Genomic DNA, 20,871 nt, shown 5'->3' on the forward strand with positions numbered 1-20,871 from the left:
TTCCTGTAAGGAAATAATGTTATTAATATGAATTTCATTTGGCAAGAAAGAATTTTCATGAACGCTGAAAATTTTTAACAAATTTTTGATCACTTCAGAGAGGGCTGCTCTCAAATGAGAGAGATGCAGGTTTCTCCTTTCCTTATCTGTATTTAGATACCTGTCCACTGAAAAACACCATTGTGGAATTGAATCCAGCTTTCACTGTTTTCCTCTCATCCAGATTCTACAATTCTTCACCAGTCAAGTACTACATTGAGGGGAATAAACAGTCAAGGCTTTGGGCCGAAACCCTACTTTGGGACTGGAAAGAAAGGGGCAGAAGCCAGAACAAGGCAGCGAGGGGAGGGGAAGGAGTACATGCTGTCAGGTGATAAGCGAGACTATGTGAAGGGAAGAGGGGTGCAAGTTAAGAAGATGCATGGATAGGTAGAAAAGATAAAGAGCTAAAGAGGAACCAGAGCGAGGTGATGGCCAGATGAGAAGGGGTACAGGGTAACCAGAACATGAAATGGGAAAAGCGAGGAGGATGGTATTGCTGTTGTAGTCTGGTGGATTGGCCTCTATCTTACTGAGGCCAGATGGTAATTCTCAGACACCTCCACTTACTTCTTGTACAGGACCATTGAGGAGCACCAGGCCATTGTCCTGTGCACCATCACCAACCTCTTGACTTTGGAGATCTCCGATCCACTGGCACCAACCTCAGTTCCCGTACTCTGCAGGTAGTTTCTGTCTCTTACAAACCTATATCCCAATAGGCCCATTGTTTCAGCCCGCCCCTGTCCCACTGAACTCTTGTTTGCATACCTCGACTCCATTTTGTCTCCCTTGGTTCAGCCCACAGGTATATCTGCAACATTTCACATGCTCTTCATCATGTCCAGAACCTGGCATGGATTGTCTTACTTTTACTTTGGGGATATTCATACTTCCATCCCTCATCAGGAAGGTCTTAAAGCTCTCTGCTTCTTTCTACACAACACATCTAACCAGTTCTCCTCCATCTGGCAAAACTGGTTCTTACCTTCAATTTCTCTGTCGGCTTCCCACCTTCTTTAAATCAAAACCGTAGCCATGGGCCCCAGCCATGCCTGACTTGTCCGCTACATGGAACAGTCCATATTTCAAGTCTACACTGGGAATACTACACAACTCTTGTGTTGCTTCCTGCGCTCACACTGAACTGGTCAATTTCATCAACTTTGCCAGCAACTTCCACCCTGCCCTAAAACTTACCTGGTCCACTTTAGACACTTCTCTCTCTTTTATCAATCTCTCTCCATCTCTGGAGATGGGCTATCCACTGGCATCTTTTACAAACCTACTAACCCTCAGTTAACTTGACTATACCTCTTCCCAACCCATCACTGGTAAAAAAAAAATGCTATTCCTCTCTCTCAGTTTCTCCATCTCCGCATCTGTTCTTTCCCACCATCGATGCTTCCCTTACCCACACCTCTTCCTTTTCCCAGACATCTACATTTACTTCATCCTCCCGCTGTCATAACAGAGATGGGTTTCCCTTGTCCTCAACTGTCATCTCACAAGTTTCTATATCCAGTACATCATTCTCCATAACTTCAGTCATGTCCAACAGGATCCCACCAGTAAGCATATCTTTACCTTCCCCCCTCACCCTTTCTGTAGGGATCACTTTCTATGTGATTCCCTTGCTTACTTGTTAATCACAATTTATCTCCATCCTGGTGCGTATCCCTGCAGGCATGCCAAGTGCTGCACCTGCCCCTACACCTCATCCCTCAGCACCATTCAGGGCCCAAATCAGTTCTTCCAGATGAGACCTGACACATATTGGGGTTCTGTCGAGTACCTTCACTCTATAAGCCACAAAACAGGTTGTTTCTCCCATTAGTCACCCAATCAGAGTCACTCGCTTGCTTTTCTCTACTCATCTCCCTTCGATGTTACTTTAAACAAGTTTGATTTCTAATTTTTCTTGCTTTTGATCAACCTGTTCTGGTGCTGCTGAGTATTTCCATCACTTTCTGGAATTATTTCAAATTAAGCACCAGCTATTCTTTAGCCTGGCAATGAATGTACTCACGAGTCACAGCATTAAGCAACTCAAGTAATTCAGTATCTGTTCAGGTTTATAAAGAAAAAAAAAATCAATATGTAAAATATTAAAAGAAAGATCAAAACATTCCATTGTCCAGTTTCCATGTTATAGATCCAAAGTTCTTCTCTTGGCAAATAGAAATCATGATAGCCTCGAATTGCAGCATTCTGCAAATAAATTGAAAAACAATTCAGAAAAAACAACAAGACAATGATGACATTTAGTGCTCACACACAGAGATGCATCATGGGCAGACGCACTATGGTCCTCCAAGACCACGTCATCTACACTAACCGTCTTTTTTATTCCCACTTTTTATATATATATATATAAATCTATTCGCTCTGGTTTCCTCATCGCTGACCTACATACCAAGGTCAATTTACAATACCCAATTAACCTAGATGCTGGAGGAAACCAGAGCACCTGGAGGGAACCCACATGATCACAAGGAAAACATGCAAACTCACATAGATGGTACCCGAGATCAGGATTGAACCTGGATCTCTGGTATTGAGAAGCAGCAGCTCTACTTCTTTGGTTGGTCTGCCAGTGTAGTGGTCAGTGTAATGCTTTATAGTGCCAGCTGTCAGATCAGGGTCCACTGCCACCACTGTCTATAAGGAGTTGGTATGTTCTCTCCGTGACCACGTGTGTTTCCTCCCACATTCCAAACACGTTTGAGTTAGGGTTCATAAGTTGTGGGCATGGGTAAGCTATGCTGGTGATGCAAACATGGCAACGTTTTCGGGCTGCCCAAACACATCGAGGATTGCTTTGGTCATTGACATAGGCCAAATATTCTGATGTACATGTGACAAAGCTTATTTTTAATCTTTACCTTTACTATCTGTGCCATTGTCACATCTTCTGTAAGAAAATTAAAATAACCTGCTGGAACATACTGAGGTTCAGTATTAGCAGGATCAGAAATTCATGGCTCCCATGGTAACAGTGAAGTTCAGACAACTTTTGGAATATTGTGAGCAGTTTTAGGCTTTGGCCTCCACAGCTGTTTGTAGCAAGGAATCCCATGTGCTCACCACCCACTGGCTAAAGAAATTCCTCATTATAAAGAGACATCCTTCTTTTCTGCGGTTGTGCCCTCTGGTCCAAGGCTCCCCCTGTATAGGAAACAGCCTCTTCACAACGTTCTTATCGACACCTTTCAATATTTGATAGGTTTTGAGATCTCTCTCATTCTTCTAAACTCCAGTGAGTACAGTCTCAGAGTCATCAAATGCTCCTCTTACATTAACCTTTTTATTCCCAGAATAATTCTTGTCAACCTTCTGTGGATGCTGTCCAATGCCAGCAGAAGGAAAGATTTTCTGCACAGAATGGGTGGGCAATATCCGGAATTCATTCATTGAAACTGTTGCTACGGCCCAAACAAAACTTTCAAAATAAGGAACAAATTCTTTAAAGGAAAGGTTTGCAGGGTTCGTGGCAAAAAAGTAGTAAACAGAGACTGTTCCACAGACTTGACTGTTAAATGTACTTTTCTTCCATTGTTAATAGTTTTGTGACTCTACAGAATATCTTTGAGCAAGTTATTTTGACAATCTCAAGTAATCCCATCACTGCATAGCTCATAGCACAGAACAGGGCCACATCATATCTACGCCAAACCTTTCCCTACACTATTTTGCTCGCTCAAGGTCTGTAACCTTCTAGACCTTGCTATTTAAGTGTCTGTCCACATATTAGATGTAGTGATTGTATCCGACTCCACCACTTTCTCTTGCACTGAGTTACAATATCAACCACTTACTGTGAAAAAAAACAACTTTCCTCTTTTGAACTCTTTACACCTTAATACATGCTCTCGTATTTTGATACTCCTATCCTATCTATGCTTCTTGTACCTCTATCAGGACATCTGGGGAAAAGAAATACAGCATATTCAATCTCTCCCTAAAACTGAAGGATTCCAATTCTGGCAACATCCTGGTTAATTTTCTCTATATTCCATTCAGCACAACCACATCCTCTTAATCGTGTAACAACAATATTCCAAATGTGGTCTATCCAGTATTTTGTAAAGTTGCAACGTTTCATTCCAACTTGCCTTCTTCTCTACCTATTGACCCATATTGTCACTTCCAAGGAAATATGGTCCCTCTGCTCATCAACATGCCTTAGTGCTGTAACCTTTACTATATTCATCCTACCCTTATTTAACTTCCTAAAATGCATCACCCCAACAACTGGGATTACATTCAATCTGCTAGCACTCCTCCCCAATTTTCCATCTTATTGATCTTCTGCCATATTTTTAAACAACTTTCTGCCCTATCCAGAGCATCTTGTCATCTGTATACTTGCAATAACGCCGCCTACATTTCCATCCAAGTCAATATACAGTATATCATAAAGAACAACAGTTCCAAGCCCTAAGCCCTGCAGTACATCTCTGGCTGCATCAGTATGACAGAATTTCCTTGCACAAAACCATGTCAGCAATCCCTAACCAGCCACTTCCTTTCCAAATGTACATATATCTGAAGATTTTGTTCAGTAATTTCCCAATGCTGACATAAAGCTCACCACCTATATTTACCTGGCTATTCTCTGCTGTCCTTAAGTGAAGAAACATTAGCTATCCTTCAGTCTTTTGGCACCTCACTTATGGGTGACTTAGAAAAGATTTCCATCAGGACTCCAGCCATCTTCTCTTTTGCTTCCCATAGCTACCAAGTATAGATCTTATCCTGGTCAGGGGCTTAATCAGCTCTCACCTGTCCCACAATGCCCTATACCTCCTCCTCGATACCCACCTGCTTCAGTTTACCTACACACCTCTGAACTGATTATCTTCTGTTACTCTCATTGGCAAATATTAGATGATAATTATTCATTTAGGACCTCACCCCCATCACTTGGCTCTACGTATAAATTATCATTTTGATCCGCAAGGACATCTGCTCTTTCTCAGGCTAGCCTCATTTCTGATAACACAGAGAATTTCTGTAAAATACTCTAACTGAAATAATATCATTTGCTTTATTTTACACTACGTCCTTTTATCTGAACTCACAACTAATTAGCCCATAAGTACAATTGCAAATATAATCTGGATTGCCTGAACACATGTATTTTAAAGAGGTAAGAAATATGAGAGAAGTAAATAGAATACTAAATTGTGTTTATTTCATAAATTAAAACAGGTAATGCAGTTCATATTATCTTACCTTATAGCCACCCAGAACGTACATATAGTTTTCATATGCTACAGCTATGTGACCACTACGTTCTTCTGGTATAGAATCATGAAAATTTGATTGTGGAATTCTAGCCCGGAAATAATCAACAGCAATTTCTTCCTCTTCATCATCATCATCATCCTCCTCCTCCTCCAGTACTATATGTAGGTCTTCATTTTCATTGGCCATATTTCACAATTTCTAAACAACGAAAGTGATTATTTGAAAGTAAGGCAGCTTGGCCATGTATATTTTTCAGTGGTTGCAAATAAGTTATTGGAAGTTATATAGTTTAAATAAGAATCTTACTGACATACCTACATATAATTGTGAAAACCCATTCAACTATTCAGCTTTACTTATGTATGTCTTTGTACAGCCTGGCTAGACTTGCTTATGAAATATCCATCCAAGCCTTCATAAGTATTGGTGAAAAATGTAAATGTTGAATTAGGTTACAAATTAACTTCTCATCATTCACAAATTAATTCAATGCAATTTATAAATACTAATCCAGAAAAACAATGAAATGAAGAAACCAAAACATTTGGAAAAGGCATTAATCAACTCATTCTAAATGACCTGTTCAATTTCTACTAATGATGAACTTTCAAAAGTGAATTTAGGAACACTGACATACAGAAAACTAAAACATAGAAACATAGAAAACAGGAGCAGAGTAGGGCATTTGACCCTTCAAGCCTGCTCCACCATTTGGCAAAATTGTGGCTCACCAGTTACCTCAATATCAAATTCCTGATGTTTTCATATCACTTGGAGTACTAGACAACAGCAAAACATATGACAGGCTGCTGTTTATTGATTACATTTCAGAATTCAGCACCATCATTCCAAGAGTATTAATCAACAAGTTTCAAAAGCTGAGCCCTGTACCTTTCTCTGCAACTGGATTATTGACTTATCAGGAGGACCACAGTAAGTCCAGATCTGAAATATTATTCCCTTCTTGCAGATAATCAATACCGGTGCACTTCAAAGATCCATGCTTAGCCCTCTGCTCTCTCTATATCACAGCCGTGCGGCTTGGCACAATTCACATGCCATCTATAAATTTGCTGATTGTTGGCAGAATCTCAGATAGTGACAAGATGTACAGGAGTGGGAATGATCAGCTGGTTGAGTGATGTCTCAGCAACAACCTCTCACTCAGAGTCAACAAGACAAAGGAATTGATTGTTGATTGCAAGTCAGGGGAACACACACCAGTCCTCACTGAGGGAATCAGCAGCGGAAAGGGTGAGCAGCTTCAAGTTTCTGCAACTCGGAAGATCTATCCTGGAACCAAAACATGTAATCATGAAGGAGGCACGTCCGTGTCTCAACTACATTAGGAGTTTAATGAGATTTGGAATGTCAAAGACTCTTGCAAATCTCTACAAATGTATGGTGGAGAGTATTCTGACTAGCTGTACCAGTCTCAGTTGAGCCTTTAATGCACAGAACAAGAGGCTGCAGAGGGTTGTAGACTCAACCAGTTCCATCATAGGTACAACCCTCCTCACCATAGAAAACCTCCTCAAAAGGCGATGCCTCTAGAACAGGGGTTCCCAACCTGGCGTCCATAAGCCCCTTGGTTAATGGTAGGGATTCATGGCATAAAAACGGTTGGGAACCCCTGCTCTAGAAGGTGGCATCCATGGCATAGCTTCTTTGCGTTACTACCATTTGGAAGGAGGTAAAGCAGCTCGAAGACCCACACTCTACATTTTAGGAACAACTTCCTCTTTGTCACCAGATTCTCAAAGGAACATGAACCAAATGCTACTTCATTATTCATCTTTTGCACTATTTGTGAAACTTAGTAATTTTTGTGTCTTTGCACTGTACTGCTGTAGCAAAATGACAAAAGTTCACAACATACAGTGAAAATAAACCTATTTCTATTTCTTTAATATCTTTTGTATTTAAAGTGATGGCTATTTTCTTTTTAAAATATTCTATGAAATAGCTGCAACAGCCCTCAAAGCTAGTGAACTTCAAGTTTCACGACCCACTGACTGAAGGTTTTTTCCCCATCTAGTTATAAACTTTTTGCCTTGTAACCTGCAGCAGTGACCCCTCACTCTGTCCATTAACCACTGTTTTTACCCCCCCCCACCCCTTTTTATTCTCTCCCCTTTACACTCTAATGACTGATGCAGGTCTTGACTCGTTGCTTCCACAGATGCAGCCCAACCCATCATGGTCCTCCAGCTGTTTATTTATTACCTTCTCATAACAGTTTCCCAAAGCAATATCTGTTTTTTTCCCCCTTTCCCTTTCCACTATCCAGAACCCAAACAGTCCCTTCGAGTGAAGCAGAAATTCACTTGAATCTTTCAATCTCATGTACTGCATTCAGTGCTTCTCCACTTTGGAGAAACCAAAGGCAGATTGCAGTAAACTCCTTTTGCAGAGCATCTCTATTCAGATTTCAAGACATTATTTTCAACTTCCACATGTCTGACACTATATATTGCCATGTCCCTTTATATTTACATACCTCCGTATTTTCTTGCAAATTAGGGGCCTTTCTAGCCCAAAAATCTATGCTAGATTATAGAGCCATCCCAGTTAAATTTCCCCCTCTAAACTATTCTCAGCTGTTCGAATTTTGGAAGTATCAATTAGACACTCTTTTCATAGGCTTTAACAAATACTATCCCAGCCAACATAATTGTTCCTCACATGGCAGTTCCAACACTTAAGGGATCAGTCCAGTGAGCTTTTGTTGTCCTCACTCTTTGACCTGTATGTCCACAAGTGAAGAGTCCAGAACTACACATCATATTACAGGATGGTCCCTATAACTGTAGTAAGTCATCCTTCCTCCTGCACTTAAATCTTTTGCTATGACCAACATACTGTTTGCCTTCTTTAACTGCTTACTGCACTTGAATGCCTGCTTTCAGTAACTGGTATACAAGGATACTCAAGTCTTATTTTGTTCATCAAAATGGATAATCCTAAAATCATACAGCATGGAAACATGCCATTTGGCCCTCATGATGACCAGGGCAATCTTCCATTTCAATTTCATTGCCAGGCACATGGTTCTTGCCCCTTTATACCTAAATGAAAAATGCTCATCTAAATATTTCCTAAATGTTGTTGATGACTTAACTTCAACTACTTTTAGGCAATGACTTCCAGATACTTACCACTCTTGGGGTAAAATAAATTCCCTTCTAAATCTCCTTCCCTTTACCCCAAACCTCAGACTTCTCATTTTATCTAGCTCTGATATGGGGGAAAGTTTCCTGCAGTCTGTCCCATCTGGACTTCTGAATTTTAATCTCATGTCCTTTCAACCTACTCCACCCCATGGAGAACAGACCTAGCTTCTTCAGTCTCCCCTTACAACTGAACTGCTTGATCTCAGATAACATCTTAATGAATCCCCATCACACTCCCTCCAGCACTATTATATCCTTCCTACACATTGGTGATCAGAGCTGTCTGCAGTACTCCAGTGGAAGTCTAACCAAACTTTTATAAAGTCGGAACATAATCTCCTTACTTGTATCCCATACGTCTTCCTAACCTCCTCCAAGGATTTATGGATTTGTACTCCAAGGTCCCCCGTCACTGAATACCTCCCAAGACCCACAGTTTATGTCATAACTTCATTTATATTCCCAAATTGCATCACCTCTGGATTTCACTAATTTCCATTTACAATTTTTTCCAGCCCATTTCACAAATACACTGATCTCTCTCGAGAGCCTAACTCTTGCACACTATCAATAACACTGCTAAATCTTTGTGTCACCCACAAACTTATTGATCCAATCCAAATCATTCACGTATTTTACAAACACCAAGGGTCCCAGCACTAATCCTTGTGTGAAACAGCAAGTCAAAGGGAATCCATTCCCAAAAATGACCTTCTACCATCATCCTGTCTCCTATTGCCAAGCTAATTTTGGATCACGAGTGAATCCGCAGATGCTGGAAATAAATAAAAACATAAAATGCTGGCAGAACTCAGCAGGCCAGACAGCATCTATGGGAGGAGGTAGTGATGACGTTTTGGCCTGAAACATTGTCACTACCTCCTCCCATAGATGCTGTCTGACCTGCTGAGTTCTGCCAGCATTTTGTGTTTTAATTTTGGATCTAATTTGTCAACTTGCCTTCAATCCCACTAGCTCTTTTGAACCAGGCTTCTCTATCACCCATGTAAATTACATACACTGCCCTGATTGATATAAATTATTACCTTTTCAAAAAATTTAAAACAAATTGGTCAGTTATGATCCTGCTTTTGATAAAGCCATGTCGGCTGTCTCTGATTAATCCCTGCCTTTCCAATGGAAATTTATTCTCTCCCTTAGAATATTTTGCAATACATTTATTACCTCTAACACTAGGCTCACAGGTTTATATTTATCAGGCTGTTCCCTGCTGTCTTTTTTTGAAAAGAAACCACATTTGCTGTCCTCCAGTTATAGTGCTTCTCATTTGAGTCCAGTGAAGATTTAAAAACCTTAGCCATAATCCAAATATTCCCTTCTCTTGCATCCCATAACAGCCTGGAATAAATCCCATCCATTCCTGGGAATTTACCCACCTTGCAGCCTTGTAAGGCATTGAGTACCTCATATTTATTTATTTATGGAGACCAGTACCAGACTTTCACCCGCTCCTTCACCGAACGCTCCAAATACAAGGCATGCTTCCTTTGAATACGGAGTACTCACTTAGGACCTCACTCATGCCTTCTGGCTCCCTCTTTACCTTCTTACTTCCTTACTGAGCACTTTTTACACTTGTGACAACTTCACTATCTTTAGCTCACAATACTTGTCATAAACTTCCTTTTTTTCTCTCTATTCAACCCTGCATATCCTTCAACATTCAGGGATTCTACACTTTTTACTCCTATTACCCTTATAGGAACATGTTGGCCTTGAGCTTGTTTGATAAATTCACATTTATTCACAATATACTACATCCACTACATTTTCAAAGTTCAAAGCTCAAAGTAAATTTATCATATACTATCTTGAGATTCATTTTCTTGCAGGCATTTATCAGAAACAAATACAATGAAATCTATGAAAAAAACATACACAAATAAAGGCTGTCAAGCAACCAATGTCCAAAAATGACAAAATGGTACAAGTAAATATAATCAGTGTGCAGCATGATAAGAGTAGCAGTTACCATTCTCAAAGGACTCGGCAAACTGAGAAGAGCTACGAGATGGCACCAGAGGGCAACTTCTTCAAGTTTATCTGCAAAACAGTGCAAATTCTTCTCTTTAATCCCTCTTCTTTCTTTTTCAAGGTGGCTGGAGTCTGTTTGGAATCCGTGATCTACAGCTGCACTTGAACTACAGTTGTTCACGGTGGTAGGCTCCCACTCTCACAGCTCACCGAGTGGCCTGGAATACATGCACCTTCATTCAGGGTGTGGCTCTGCGGCCCAATATACAACCCAATTCCTTGCCAGTGCAACCAACTGAAGCACCACGGAAGATCGGAACACTGAAACATCAAAACAGTGTCAGGGCCTCTGCACTTGAGTGATCACGCTCTTTCAAAGGAGAATCTGCTGCTGATTCTCGAGTCAGGAAACTAAATAAAATGACACTGCAGACTGCAACATTGAAGCAGCAAGTTGTTGGTCTTCCCTCTCACTGTGGCAGGGGTGATACCCCTCTCTCCTTCATTAGTGAGAGAGTGCCTGTGGGACGTTGAACTGTTGGGATGAACTCCAGATCATGGTCTCTTTGGAGGCTTTGCCATTGTTTGCACGGCAGGCAGTGGTGGGGCTGATGCTTTCTGCTGGAACAGGTGGGGGAGGGTTGCTTGTGCGTGGGAGTTGAGAGGGAGGGCTTCGGGGTTCTACCATTTTCCTGTCATTCAATCTTTGGGGTTTTCTTCTGTTTCGTGAATGTGTGTGAAGAGTAAGAATTTCAGGTTGTATACACTCGCTGATATTAAATGAAGCCATTGAACACCTTACAGTGCAAGTGATCTGGGTTCAAGTTCTGCTGCTGTCTCCAAGAAGTTTGTATATTCTCCGTTTTCTCCCACCTTCCAAAGACGTACAAATTAGTATGTTAATTGGTCAAAGGTTAACTGGATGGTGCAGGCTCTTTGGGCTGGCAAGGTCTGTTACTGTGACATTATCTCCCAAAACCGATACTGAGAACACCAGTTGTAGAATCCTTGAAAGCAAGTCTGTAGGTTGTAGAATCAGGACAGAGTTTTGGTGAGTGAAATGATCCACGATGGTTCAGGAGCCTAATGATTGTAGGATAATAACTGCTCCTGACACTGGTTGAATGTGCCCTCACACTTCTGTACCTCTTGCCTGGTGGTAGTAGCAAAAAGAAAGCTGGCGGGGTATTTTGGATGTTATCTTCCTGTGGCAGCAATCCATTATGTATTCAGTGCAGGAAGGGCTTTGTGTGTGACAGACAGGACAGTATCCACCACTTTCTGTAGTCTTTCTTTCCTGGACATTGGAGTCCCAGGAAACCAGGGTGTGATACAATCAGTCAAGATACTCTCCACTGTTCATCTATACAAGTTTGTGACAGTTTCTGAATCTACACAAACTTCTAAGTAGAGGGACTATTGTGCCTTGCGATGACATTTACATGCTGGTCTGGGACAGATCCTCTGATATGTGAATGTCAAGGAATTTAAAGCCACTGACCCTCTCCCCCTATGCGAACTGGCTCACAGACTTCCAGTTTCTTCCTTTTGTAGTTGATATCCAGCTCTTTGGTAAGGCTATTGTTGTGGCACCACTGAACCAGATTTCAATCTCCTTCCTATATCCGTACCTCCTACTAGATGCTCTATCTCAGTCAACTTGGAGTCTTTGCATCATCCTGACAATTCAGCATAAATTGAAATGAATTAGTTGGCTCCATCATCGTGATCACTGATTATATTACCAATGACCAAGACCCAAGCACTGAACACTGCAGTACTCTAATAGATATTGTCCATTACACCAACCTTCAAAAGACACATTCCTATGGCAGCTTTCATGCCAATTTATTATCCCAATACAAGTTTAATATTAAGGACTTGTGGCGACCCATTTCCTGGCACATCCGAACCAGCTCACAATTAGATAGCCTACGGGGGTTTGCGAGCACAGAGCTTTGGAGCCTCTGCGCCACGGGGGGCAGGTCGAGAGAGGCTTAAAAGTGAGGCTGAGGATTTCGAATAAAGTTTTTCATTCGACTGCAGTTACCGACTCCGTGTTGTAATTTTAGCGCTGCGTGTAGCACACTGCTACAGACTATATTTTATGCAGTACTTTATCAAAAGGCTTTCAGAAGCTTTCTGAAAATCCAAGTACACCAAACTCAGTTGCATTGAGTCAGAGTCCTCAATCCACACTGAGCATTAAGATGCAATTATATTAATGCCATTTCATTATTCCCAGATCCTAATCAATATCACCCATCACTCAGCTATAGACCAGGGCAATTTATCATTGGACAATTAACCTACCATCCCACATTTTTGAAATTCCAGAGGAAATCAGAGTACATGAAAGAAAACCATATCGTTAAGGATAAACAAGCAAATTCCACACTGCTACCACCAGAGACAGAGACTGAACCCAGGCTGTTGGAGCTGAAAGCCAATGTACCACGCAACCAAAACTGATGCCTAATAAGCTCAATTTTAAATGCAAAACTGGTATCTCTGATAACCAAAGAAACTTAGACCAATGACAGTCATTGGCTTAATACACCGTTAAACCAATGATTTTACAAAATGGCAACACACAAAGTGCTGGATGAGCTCAGCAGGCCAGACAGTATCTATGGAAGAAAAGAGTATAGTTGATGCTTCAGGCCAGGACCCTTCAGCAAGACTTCAGGAGTGTCAACTGTTTTGAAGCTGATCCAACATTCCACAAATCCACTTCCCACCTAACCTTCCTCACTGGTCAAATACAGTCTAGAATTTAGATTCCAGTTTTATGGAGCAAGTGATTCCAAAAGTTCAAAGTCCATAGAGAAGTACTTCTTCCGCATCTCAGTCTTAGATCAGCACACCCTTACACTGAAATTGTGCTCACTCTTTCTGTACATGTGAGGACATATTTGCCTTGTCTAAATCTCCAAGAACAGTCAACTGATCACATCTCCTTTTAAATGTCAATAAGAACAGACCAACTGGTCAACCTTTCTTCATAAGACCAATGTCTCCATTTATAGGATAATCCTTGTGAACCTTATCTGAACTGCTCACAGTAACAATAAATCCTTCATTAAATTGGTGAACCAAAATTATCTTAATTAGCTAGTTTTGGGGTTTTAATTGATTGATGGTGTAGTGGTACCATTACAGTAAATCAGAGGAAACAATAGTTTTACTTTTAAAACACATAATTATTTTTAAATTGCACTAACCAAAAGATCCCACACCAAAATGTCGACACCGTGCGCAGATGTTTAAATTGACAGATGAGTGCCCGGCGTGCGGCCAGACTTCCGCAGCTTGTTTATAAACCTCCACACCGGAAGCCGTTCCGCAGAGAACTTCCGGTCGATGAAACCGAAACCGCGCGCCCCGCCGCGGGTCACGTGACCGCGAACGGGCTGGCGGCCACGTGATGCGATTAACTTGCTGTAACCCCCTCCCCGAGACTGCTGTCACCTCTGGAAGTAGTGCAACAGGATGGGCAGTTTTCCCACACACAGTGAAGCGGGACTGATAAAGCAGACTTGTGCTGACCACTCTGCACCTTCCACTGGTCAAGAGCGGAGCAGTTACCTTACCAGGCCAGGATGCAACCTGTCTGAATGCCTTCTCCCTCATATCTGTAGAAGCTCAGGAGAATTTCCGTGTCCATGTCGAAGCTTCTCAGAAGCCTAAGAAAATACATAGGGTGATGTGATCACTACATCAGTGTGAAGCGACCGAGTGAGGTTGTTGCTGATAGGGATGTCAAGGAACCTAAAGCTGTCAGCTATCTACTGCAGCTCTGTTGATCAGCACAGGGTTGCATTCGGCCCCTACTTTATGGGGTCAACAACCAATCTTTCATCTTGTTGCTGTTAGGGCTGTGTTGTTACTTCTGGTACCATGACACAAGGTTCACAGTCTCTTTCCTGTTCTATGCAATATTATTATATTTGAACGTGCGCAATATACGAATAAAGGTAGCAAATCTTGTAGGGCAGTTAGATATTGGCAAGTATGATGTTGTGGCCATTTCCGAGTCCTAGCTGAAAGATTGTAGTTGGGAGCTTAAAATTCAAGGATGCACATTGTATCAAAAGGACAGGTAGGTAGGCTGAGGGGGTAAAAAATGTAAATGAATCCTTAGAGGTGATGTAGGATTGGAAAATGGAAACATAGAAAACCTACAGCACAATACAGCCCCTTCAGCCCACAATGCTCTGCCGAACATGTACTTACTTTAGAAATTACCTTGGGTTACCTATAGCCCTCTGCTTTTCTAAGCTCCATGTACCTATCCACGAGTCTCTTAAAAGACCCTGTCGTATCCGTCTCCACCACCGTTGCCGGCAGCTCAATCCACGCACTCACCACTCTCTAAGTAAAAAGCTTACCCCTGACATCTCCTCTGTACCTACTTCCTAGCACCTTAAACCTGTGTCCTCTCGTGTTAGCCTTTTCAGCCCTGGGAAAAATCCACAAGATCAATGCCTCTCATCATCTTAAACACCTCTATCAGGTCACCTCTCATCCTGTCGCTCCAGGGAGAAAAGGCCAAGTTCACTCAAACCATTCTCATAAGGCATGCTCACCAATCCAGGCAACATCCTTGTAAATCTCTGCACTCTCTCTATAGTTTCCACATCCTTCCTGTAGTGAGGTGACCAGAACTGAGCACAGTACTCCAAGTAGGGTCTGACCAGGGTCCTGTATAGCTGCAACATTACCTTTCAGCTCCTAAATTCAATTCCACGGTTGATGAAGGCCAATGCACCGTATGCCTTCTTAACCACAGAGTTAACCTGCGCAGCAGCTTTGAGTGTTCTCTGGACTCGGACCCCAAGATCCCTCTGATCCTCCACACTGCCAAGAGTCTTACCATTAATTCTATATTCTGCCATCATATTTGACCTACCAAAATGAACCACTTCACACTTAACTGGTTTGAACTCCATCTGCCACTTCTCAGCCCAGTTTTGCATCCTATCAATGTCTCGCTGTAACCTCTGACAGCCCTCCACACTATCCACAACACCTCCAACCTTTGTGTCATCAGCAAATTTATTAACCCATTCCTTCTTCATCCAGATCATTTATAAAAATCACGAAGAGCAGGAGTCCCAGAGCAGATCCCTGAGGCACTCCACCGATGATCAACATCCATGCAGAATATGATCCGTCTACAACCACTCTTTGCCTTCTGTGGGCAAGCCAATTCTGAATCCACAAAGCAATGTCCCCTTGGATCCCATGCTTCCTTGCTTTCTCAATAAGCCTCGCATGGGGTACCTTGTCAAATGCTTTGCTGAAATCCATATACACTACATCTACTGCTCTTCCTTCATCAATGTGTTTAGTCACATCTTCAAAAAATTCAATCAAGCTTGTAAGGCATGATCTGCCCTTGACAAAGCCATGCTGACTATTTCTAATCATATTATGCCTCTCCAAATGTTGATAAATCCTGCCTCTCAGGATCTTCTCCATCAACTTACCAACCACTGAAGTAAGACTCACTGGCCTATAATTTCCTGGGCTATTTCTACTCCCTTTCTTTTTAAAAAAAAAATTTTTTTTTATTGGATTTTCAAATAGGTTACAGCAAGAGAAAAAAAATTATCAACCCTTCTCCCCTCCACTTAACCCCTCCCCCCTAACATATCCCTATAGAAAAAAAAAGAAGAAAAAAGAAAGAAAGAAAGGATGCCTGGATATCGGAAGATCCCCACATGCTCCACGGAGTTCATAATAGCTTTAATATGTATATTTATTTATTTCCCCAGATAACCAATAATTTTATCTTCAGAGCTCCTATATATTTAATCCTATTTTTTGTAAATAAGGGTGCCAAATTTTCAGAAATATTTCATACTTATCTCTTAAATTATAAGTAATTTTTTCAACTGGAATGCAGCTAAAATTTCATTTTTCCAACGATCTATACTTAAGTATGAATCCGATTTCCAAGTAACTGCAATAGCCTTTTTGGCTACTGCCAATGCAATTTTTATGAATTCTTTCTGATATTTATTCAATTTGGATTTCAATTTTATCTCTTCAATATTGCCTAGTAAAAATAATGTTGGATTATGTGGAAGTTAATTTGTTCCAGTAAAACTCTTAAATTTGTCCAAAAAGGTTGAATTTTATAACAAGACCAAGTAGAATGTAAAAAAGTACCAATTTCTTGATTACATCGAAAACATTGATCAGATAAATTTGAGTTTAATCTGTTTATTTTTTGTGGTGTAATATATATTTGATGTAAAAAGTTATATTGTACTAATCTTAGTTGAACATTTATGGTATTTATCATACTGTCGACATAATCTTGACCAACTCGTTTCATCAATTTTAATATTCAAATCAGTTTCCTATTTTTGTCTTGACTTATGAATTCCTTGTTTAATTGCCTGTTTTTGAATCAAATTATACATACCAGAAATATTTTTAAAAATTTTTCCTTTATGAATTAAAGTTTCTATTTCATTAGGTTTCAGCAATAACATTGTTTGACCCAGTTTATCTCTTAAATAAGCCCTTAATTGGAAATAACAGAAAAGAGTGTTATTTGATGTTTTATATTTATTCTTTAATTGGTCAAATGATATTAATATACCTCCTTCAAAACAGTCTCCTATATATCTAATCCCTTTGTGAAACCAGTTATATAAAAGTTGATTATCCATTGTAAAAGAGATAAGTTTATTTTGAATTAAAGGTCTCTTTGCTAATAAAGATTTCTTTATCTCATCAACATTTATCTTGTTCCATAAATCAATCAAATGTTTTAGTACAGGAGATTCTTTCTTTTCCCGTATCCATTTAGATTCCCATTTATATATAAAATCTTCTGGTATATTTTCTCCTATTTTGTCTAATTCTATTCTAATCCATGCCGGTTTATCTTCATCAAAAAAAGATGCAATAAATCTAAGTTGATTTGCTTTGTAATAATTCTTAAAATTTGGTCATTGTAACCCTCCTCGGTCAAATTTCCATGTCAATTTTTCCAATGATATTCTTGACATCTTACCTTTCCAAAGGAATTTCCTCACACATTTATTTAACTCCCTTTCTTGAGTAATGAAACAACATCCACAACCGTCCAATCCTCTGGAACCTTTCCCGTCGTCATTGATGATGCAAAGATCATTGCCAGAGGTTCAGCAATCTCCTCCCTCGCTTCCCACAGTAGCCTGGGGTACATCTCACCCAGTCCCAGTGACTTATCCAACTTGATGCTTTCCAAAAGCTCCAGCACATCCTCTTCCTTAATATCTACATGCTCAAGCTTTTCAGTCCGCTGTAAGTCATCCCTAGAATCGCCAAGATCTTTTTCCATAGTGAATACTGAAGCAAAGTACTCATTAAGTACCTCTGCTATTTCCTCCGATTCCATACACACTTTTCCACTGTCATATTTGATTGGCCCTATTCTCTCACATCTTATCTTCTCACTCTTCACATACTTGTAGAATGCCTTGGGGGTTTCCTTAATCCTGTCCGCCAAGCCTTCTCATCACCCCTTCTGGCTCTCCTAAATTCTTTCTTAAGCTCCTTCCTGCTAGCCTTATGATCTTCTAGATCTCTATCATTATCTAGTGTTTCGAACTTTTTGTAAGCTCTTCTTTTCTTCTTGACTAGATTTACAATAGCCTTTGTACACCATGACCCCTGTACCCTAACATCCTTTCCCTGTCCTATTGGGAACTCCACACAAATATCAGCCATGATAGAATAGCAGAGCAGACTCGATGGGTCAAAGGGTTTAATTCTTCTCCTATTTCTTATGGTCCTCTTTCCCCACTCTCACCCTCTCAATCAGCCCATCACCCACACTCTTTCATTCCACTCCTCACCTCCCCTTTATTTTGCAATCTTCTACCTCTTCTATCAGATTCCATGTTCTTCAGCCCCTTCTCGCTTCCACCTCTCTCCTTCTTATGTTATGTCCACTCTCCCCATCTCTCACTTTTGGCCAATGTGCCCCTCTCACCTAGATCCTTCTGTCACCCACCGTCCCTTCTCCTACCTATTTATACTGGCCATCTTTTTTCCCAGTCCTAGTGAAGGTTAGAATCAGATTTAATATCACTGGCATATGTCATAAAATTTGCTATTTTGCAGCAGCAGTACAGTGCAATACATAAAGACAGTAAATTTCACTAAGAAAAATATAGGCAGCGTACATTGTCCATTCAGAAACCTAATTGCAGAAGGGAAGGAGCTGTTCCTAAAATGTTGTGTTTGTCTTTGGGTTCTATTGATGACAGCAATGAGGAGAGTGCATGTCCTGGATGATGGGGGTCTGTAGTGTTGGATGCCCTCTTTTTGAAGATGCTGAGGAGGCTGGTGCCCATGGTGGAGCTACTGAGTTTGCAATTTCTTACAGCTTTTTCCAATCTTGTGCCGTGGCCCCTCCATACCAGAGGGTGATACAGTTAGAAAGCTCTCTCTGGTACATCTGTAGAAATTTGCTGAAATCTTTAGTGACATATCAAATCTCCTCAAACTCCTAATTAAATATAGCTGCTGTCGTGCCTTGTAATTGCATCAATATGTTGGGTCCAGGATAGATCTCCAGAGATGTTGACACCTAGACACTTGAAACTGCTCACTCTTTCCACTGTTGATCCTTCGATGAGGACTGATGTGTGTTCTCTTGACTTACCTTTTCTGAAGTCTACAATCAGTTCCTTGAAGTTGAGTGAAAGGTTGTTGTTATGACACCACTTAACCAACTAATCTCAATCTTGTATGCCCCTCATCACCATCTGAAACTCTGCCAACAATATTTATATCATCAGCAAATTTATAGATGCCATTTTGGATATGCCTAGCCACACAGTCCTGGGTGGAGAGAGAGTAGAGTAGTGAGCTAAGCACTCGTCTTTGAGATGAGCAAGTGTTGATTATCAGTGAGGAGGAGATGTTATTTCTGATCCGTAATGACTGTGGTCTCCTAATGAGTTTTGTTCTGAGATGTCAACTGTTCATTTTCCTCCATGAATGCTGTTGACCTGCTGAGTTCCTACAGCTTTTTGTGGGTTGCTCCAGATTTCTAGCATCTGCAGTCAATCATGTCATCCTTATCCATCTGACTTATTTGCAACATCAGATCCTCTAGCATGCTAAGCAACTGAGCATAAGGCATTTGGGGATGTTCACTAAATGTCAGGTTTATCATTATTGCTCAATGCCTAATGAAAATGGTGGCACACATGGACGCAGCAGCCACTCTGGCTCTAACGGTGGAATTTCTTGTCCTGTTTGTCTTTTCTATGATGGAAAAACACTGCTGAAGGTTAGGAACACAATCTGAAAGTCTACCTCACTAGCAAATGGAATAATGAAGGTGCTGTGAGGTTACAGTCTAATGGGGGGGAGCAGGCTCTTGCTCTGTGCTGTGGTCTACTAGTTACTCAGGGAAGTGGTCCGATCAAATACCAGAGCATCATAAGTGCACCCAGTGTTAAAGCAAGTCTTAAAGCAGAGCCCTGTGGGCCCATGCTCCCATCAATTTTACTTGCTTACGTCTGATCGCTGGAAAATAAACTGGATTACCTTCATTTCTGTCTGAGCCAATGGGAATTAAGAGATTGTTGTTGTGGTGAACCACATATACCTGTCTGGACACGCCCCCTACTGACTGCTTCTGTGGCCCCACCCACTGACCATGGCTCCTCCCACAGACCCCAGTATAAAGGCGATTGAGGCCTGAGCCTGGCCCTCAGTCTCCAGGATGTAGTATGGTGGTCAACTACTGCTTGTTCTTTCTTCCAGTCAATAAAAGCCGATATCTCGCCTTCACGTCTCAGAGAGAGTTATTGATGGTGCATCAGTTGTACACTTGTCCTGATAGAAACATGGCTTCAGGACACCACTCTGGACTTGGCCATCCACCGAGAAAGCCTAATCTCCTTTTGGGTGAACAGAAATTCTGCGACCTCTGACAAGACTCATGGAGAAGGTCACAGCTTTTGTGTCTACATCAATAAGAACTGGAGTGTGAGTGCATCGGTAGTAACAGCCCACTCTTCACTCCAGATAGAATTTTTTTAAATGGTGAAGTGTATACCCTTCTGCTTACCAAGGGAGTTCACTGAAATTGTGATTATCCCTTCCTGTGCTAGTGCTGGGGAAGCATTGCAGGAGCTCTACAGTGCCATCTGCAACCTCAAAGTCACTCACCCAGATGGTGTCTTCATTGTTGCTGGTGACTTCAATCGTGCTAACTTAAAAACAGCCCTGCCAAAGTTCTACCAACATGTCAACTTCGCAACCAGAGACAGCAATATATTAAACCTGGTTTATATCAGTGTTAATGGAGCCTAAAAGGCTGTCAGATATTCAGATCACATATCTATATTGCTAATCCTTGATTAAACAAGTCAAACCAGTTTACAGGGGG

The 20,871-nt window shown here is 41.0% G+C and overlaps 1 protein-coding gene and 1 long non-coding RNA gene across 3 annotated transcripts in view; one reads left to right on the plus strand and one right to left on the minus strand.

The window, feature by feature from the left end:
- The window catches only part of klhdc2 (kelch domain containing 2), a 54,075-nt gene extending 40,268 nt beyond the window's left edge, over window positions 1-13,807 (minus strand). For both annotated transcript variants that reach the window (XR_009509743.1, XM_059959383.1), the window contains exons 1-3: window positions 13,685-13,807; window positions 5,278-5,490; window positions 2,167-2,250 (exon numbers count right to left, since the gene is read on the minus strand). Coding sequence is in view for 1 of the 2 variants with exons in the window: in XM_059959383.1 (XP_059815366.1) it covers window positions 2,167-2,250; window positions 5,278-5,478 (285 nt within the window). In the remaining variant the exon portion in view is untranslated. The remainder of the gene's footprint in view (window positions 1-2,166; window positions 2,251-5,277; window positions 5,491-13,684) is intronic.
- LOC132387032 (uncharacterized) lies at window positions 11-12,460 on the plus strand. The gene is made up of 3 exons (XR_009509745.1): window positions 11-725; window positions 6,124-6,225; window positions 10,582-12,460. It is a non-coding gene; the product is annotated as an uncharacterized LOC132387032 (long non-coding RNA).
- Window positions 13,808-20,871: the final 7,064 nt, after the last annotated feature.

Source organism: Hypanus sabinus, chromosome 2, assembly GCF_030144855.1.
Source record: "Hypanus sabinus isolate sHypSab1 chromosome 2, sHypSab1.hap1, whole genome shotgun sequence".
In the NCBI taxonomy this organism is placed as follows: domain Eukaryota; kingdom Metazoa; phylum Chordata; class Chondrichthyes; order Myliobatiformes; family Dasyatidae; genus Hypanus; species Hypanus sabinus.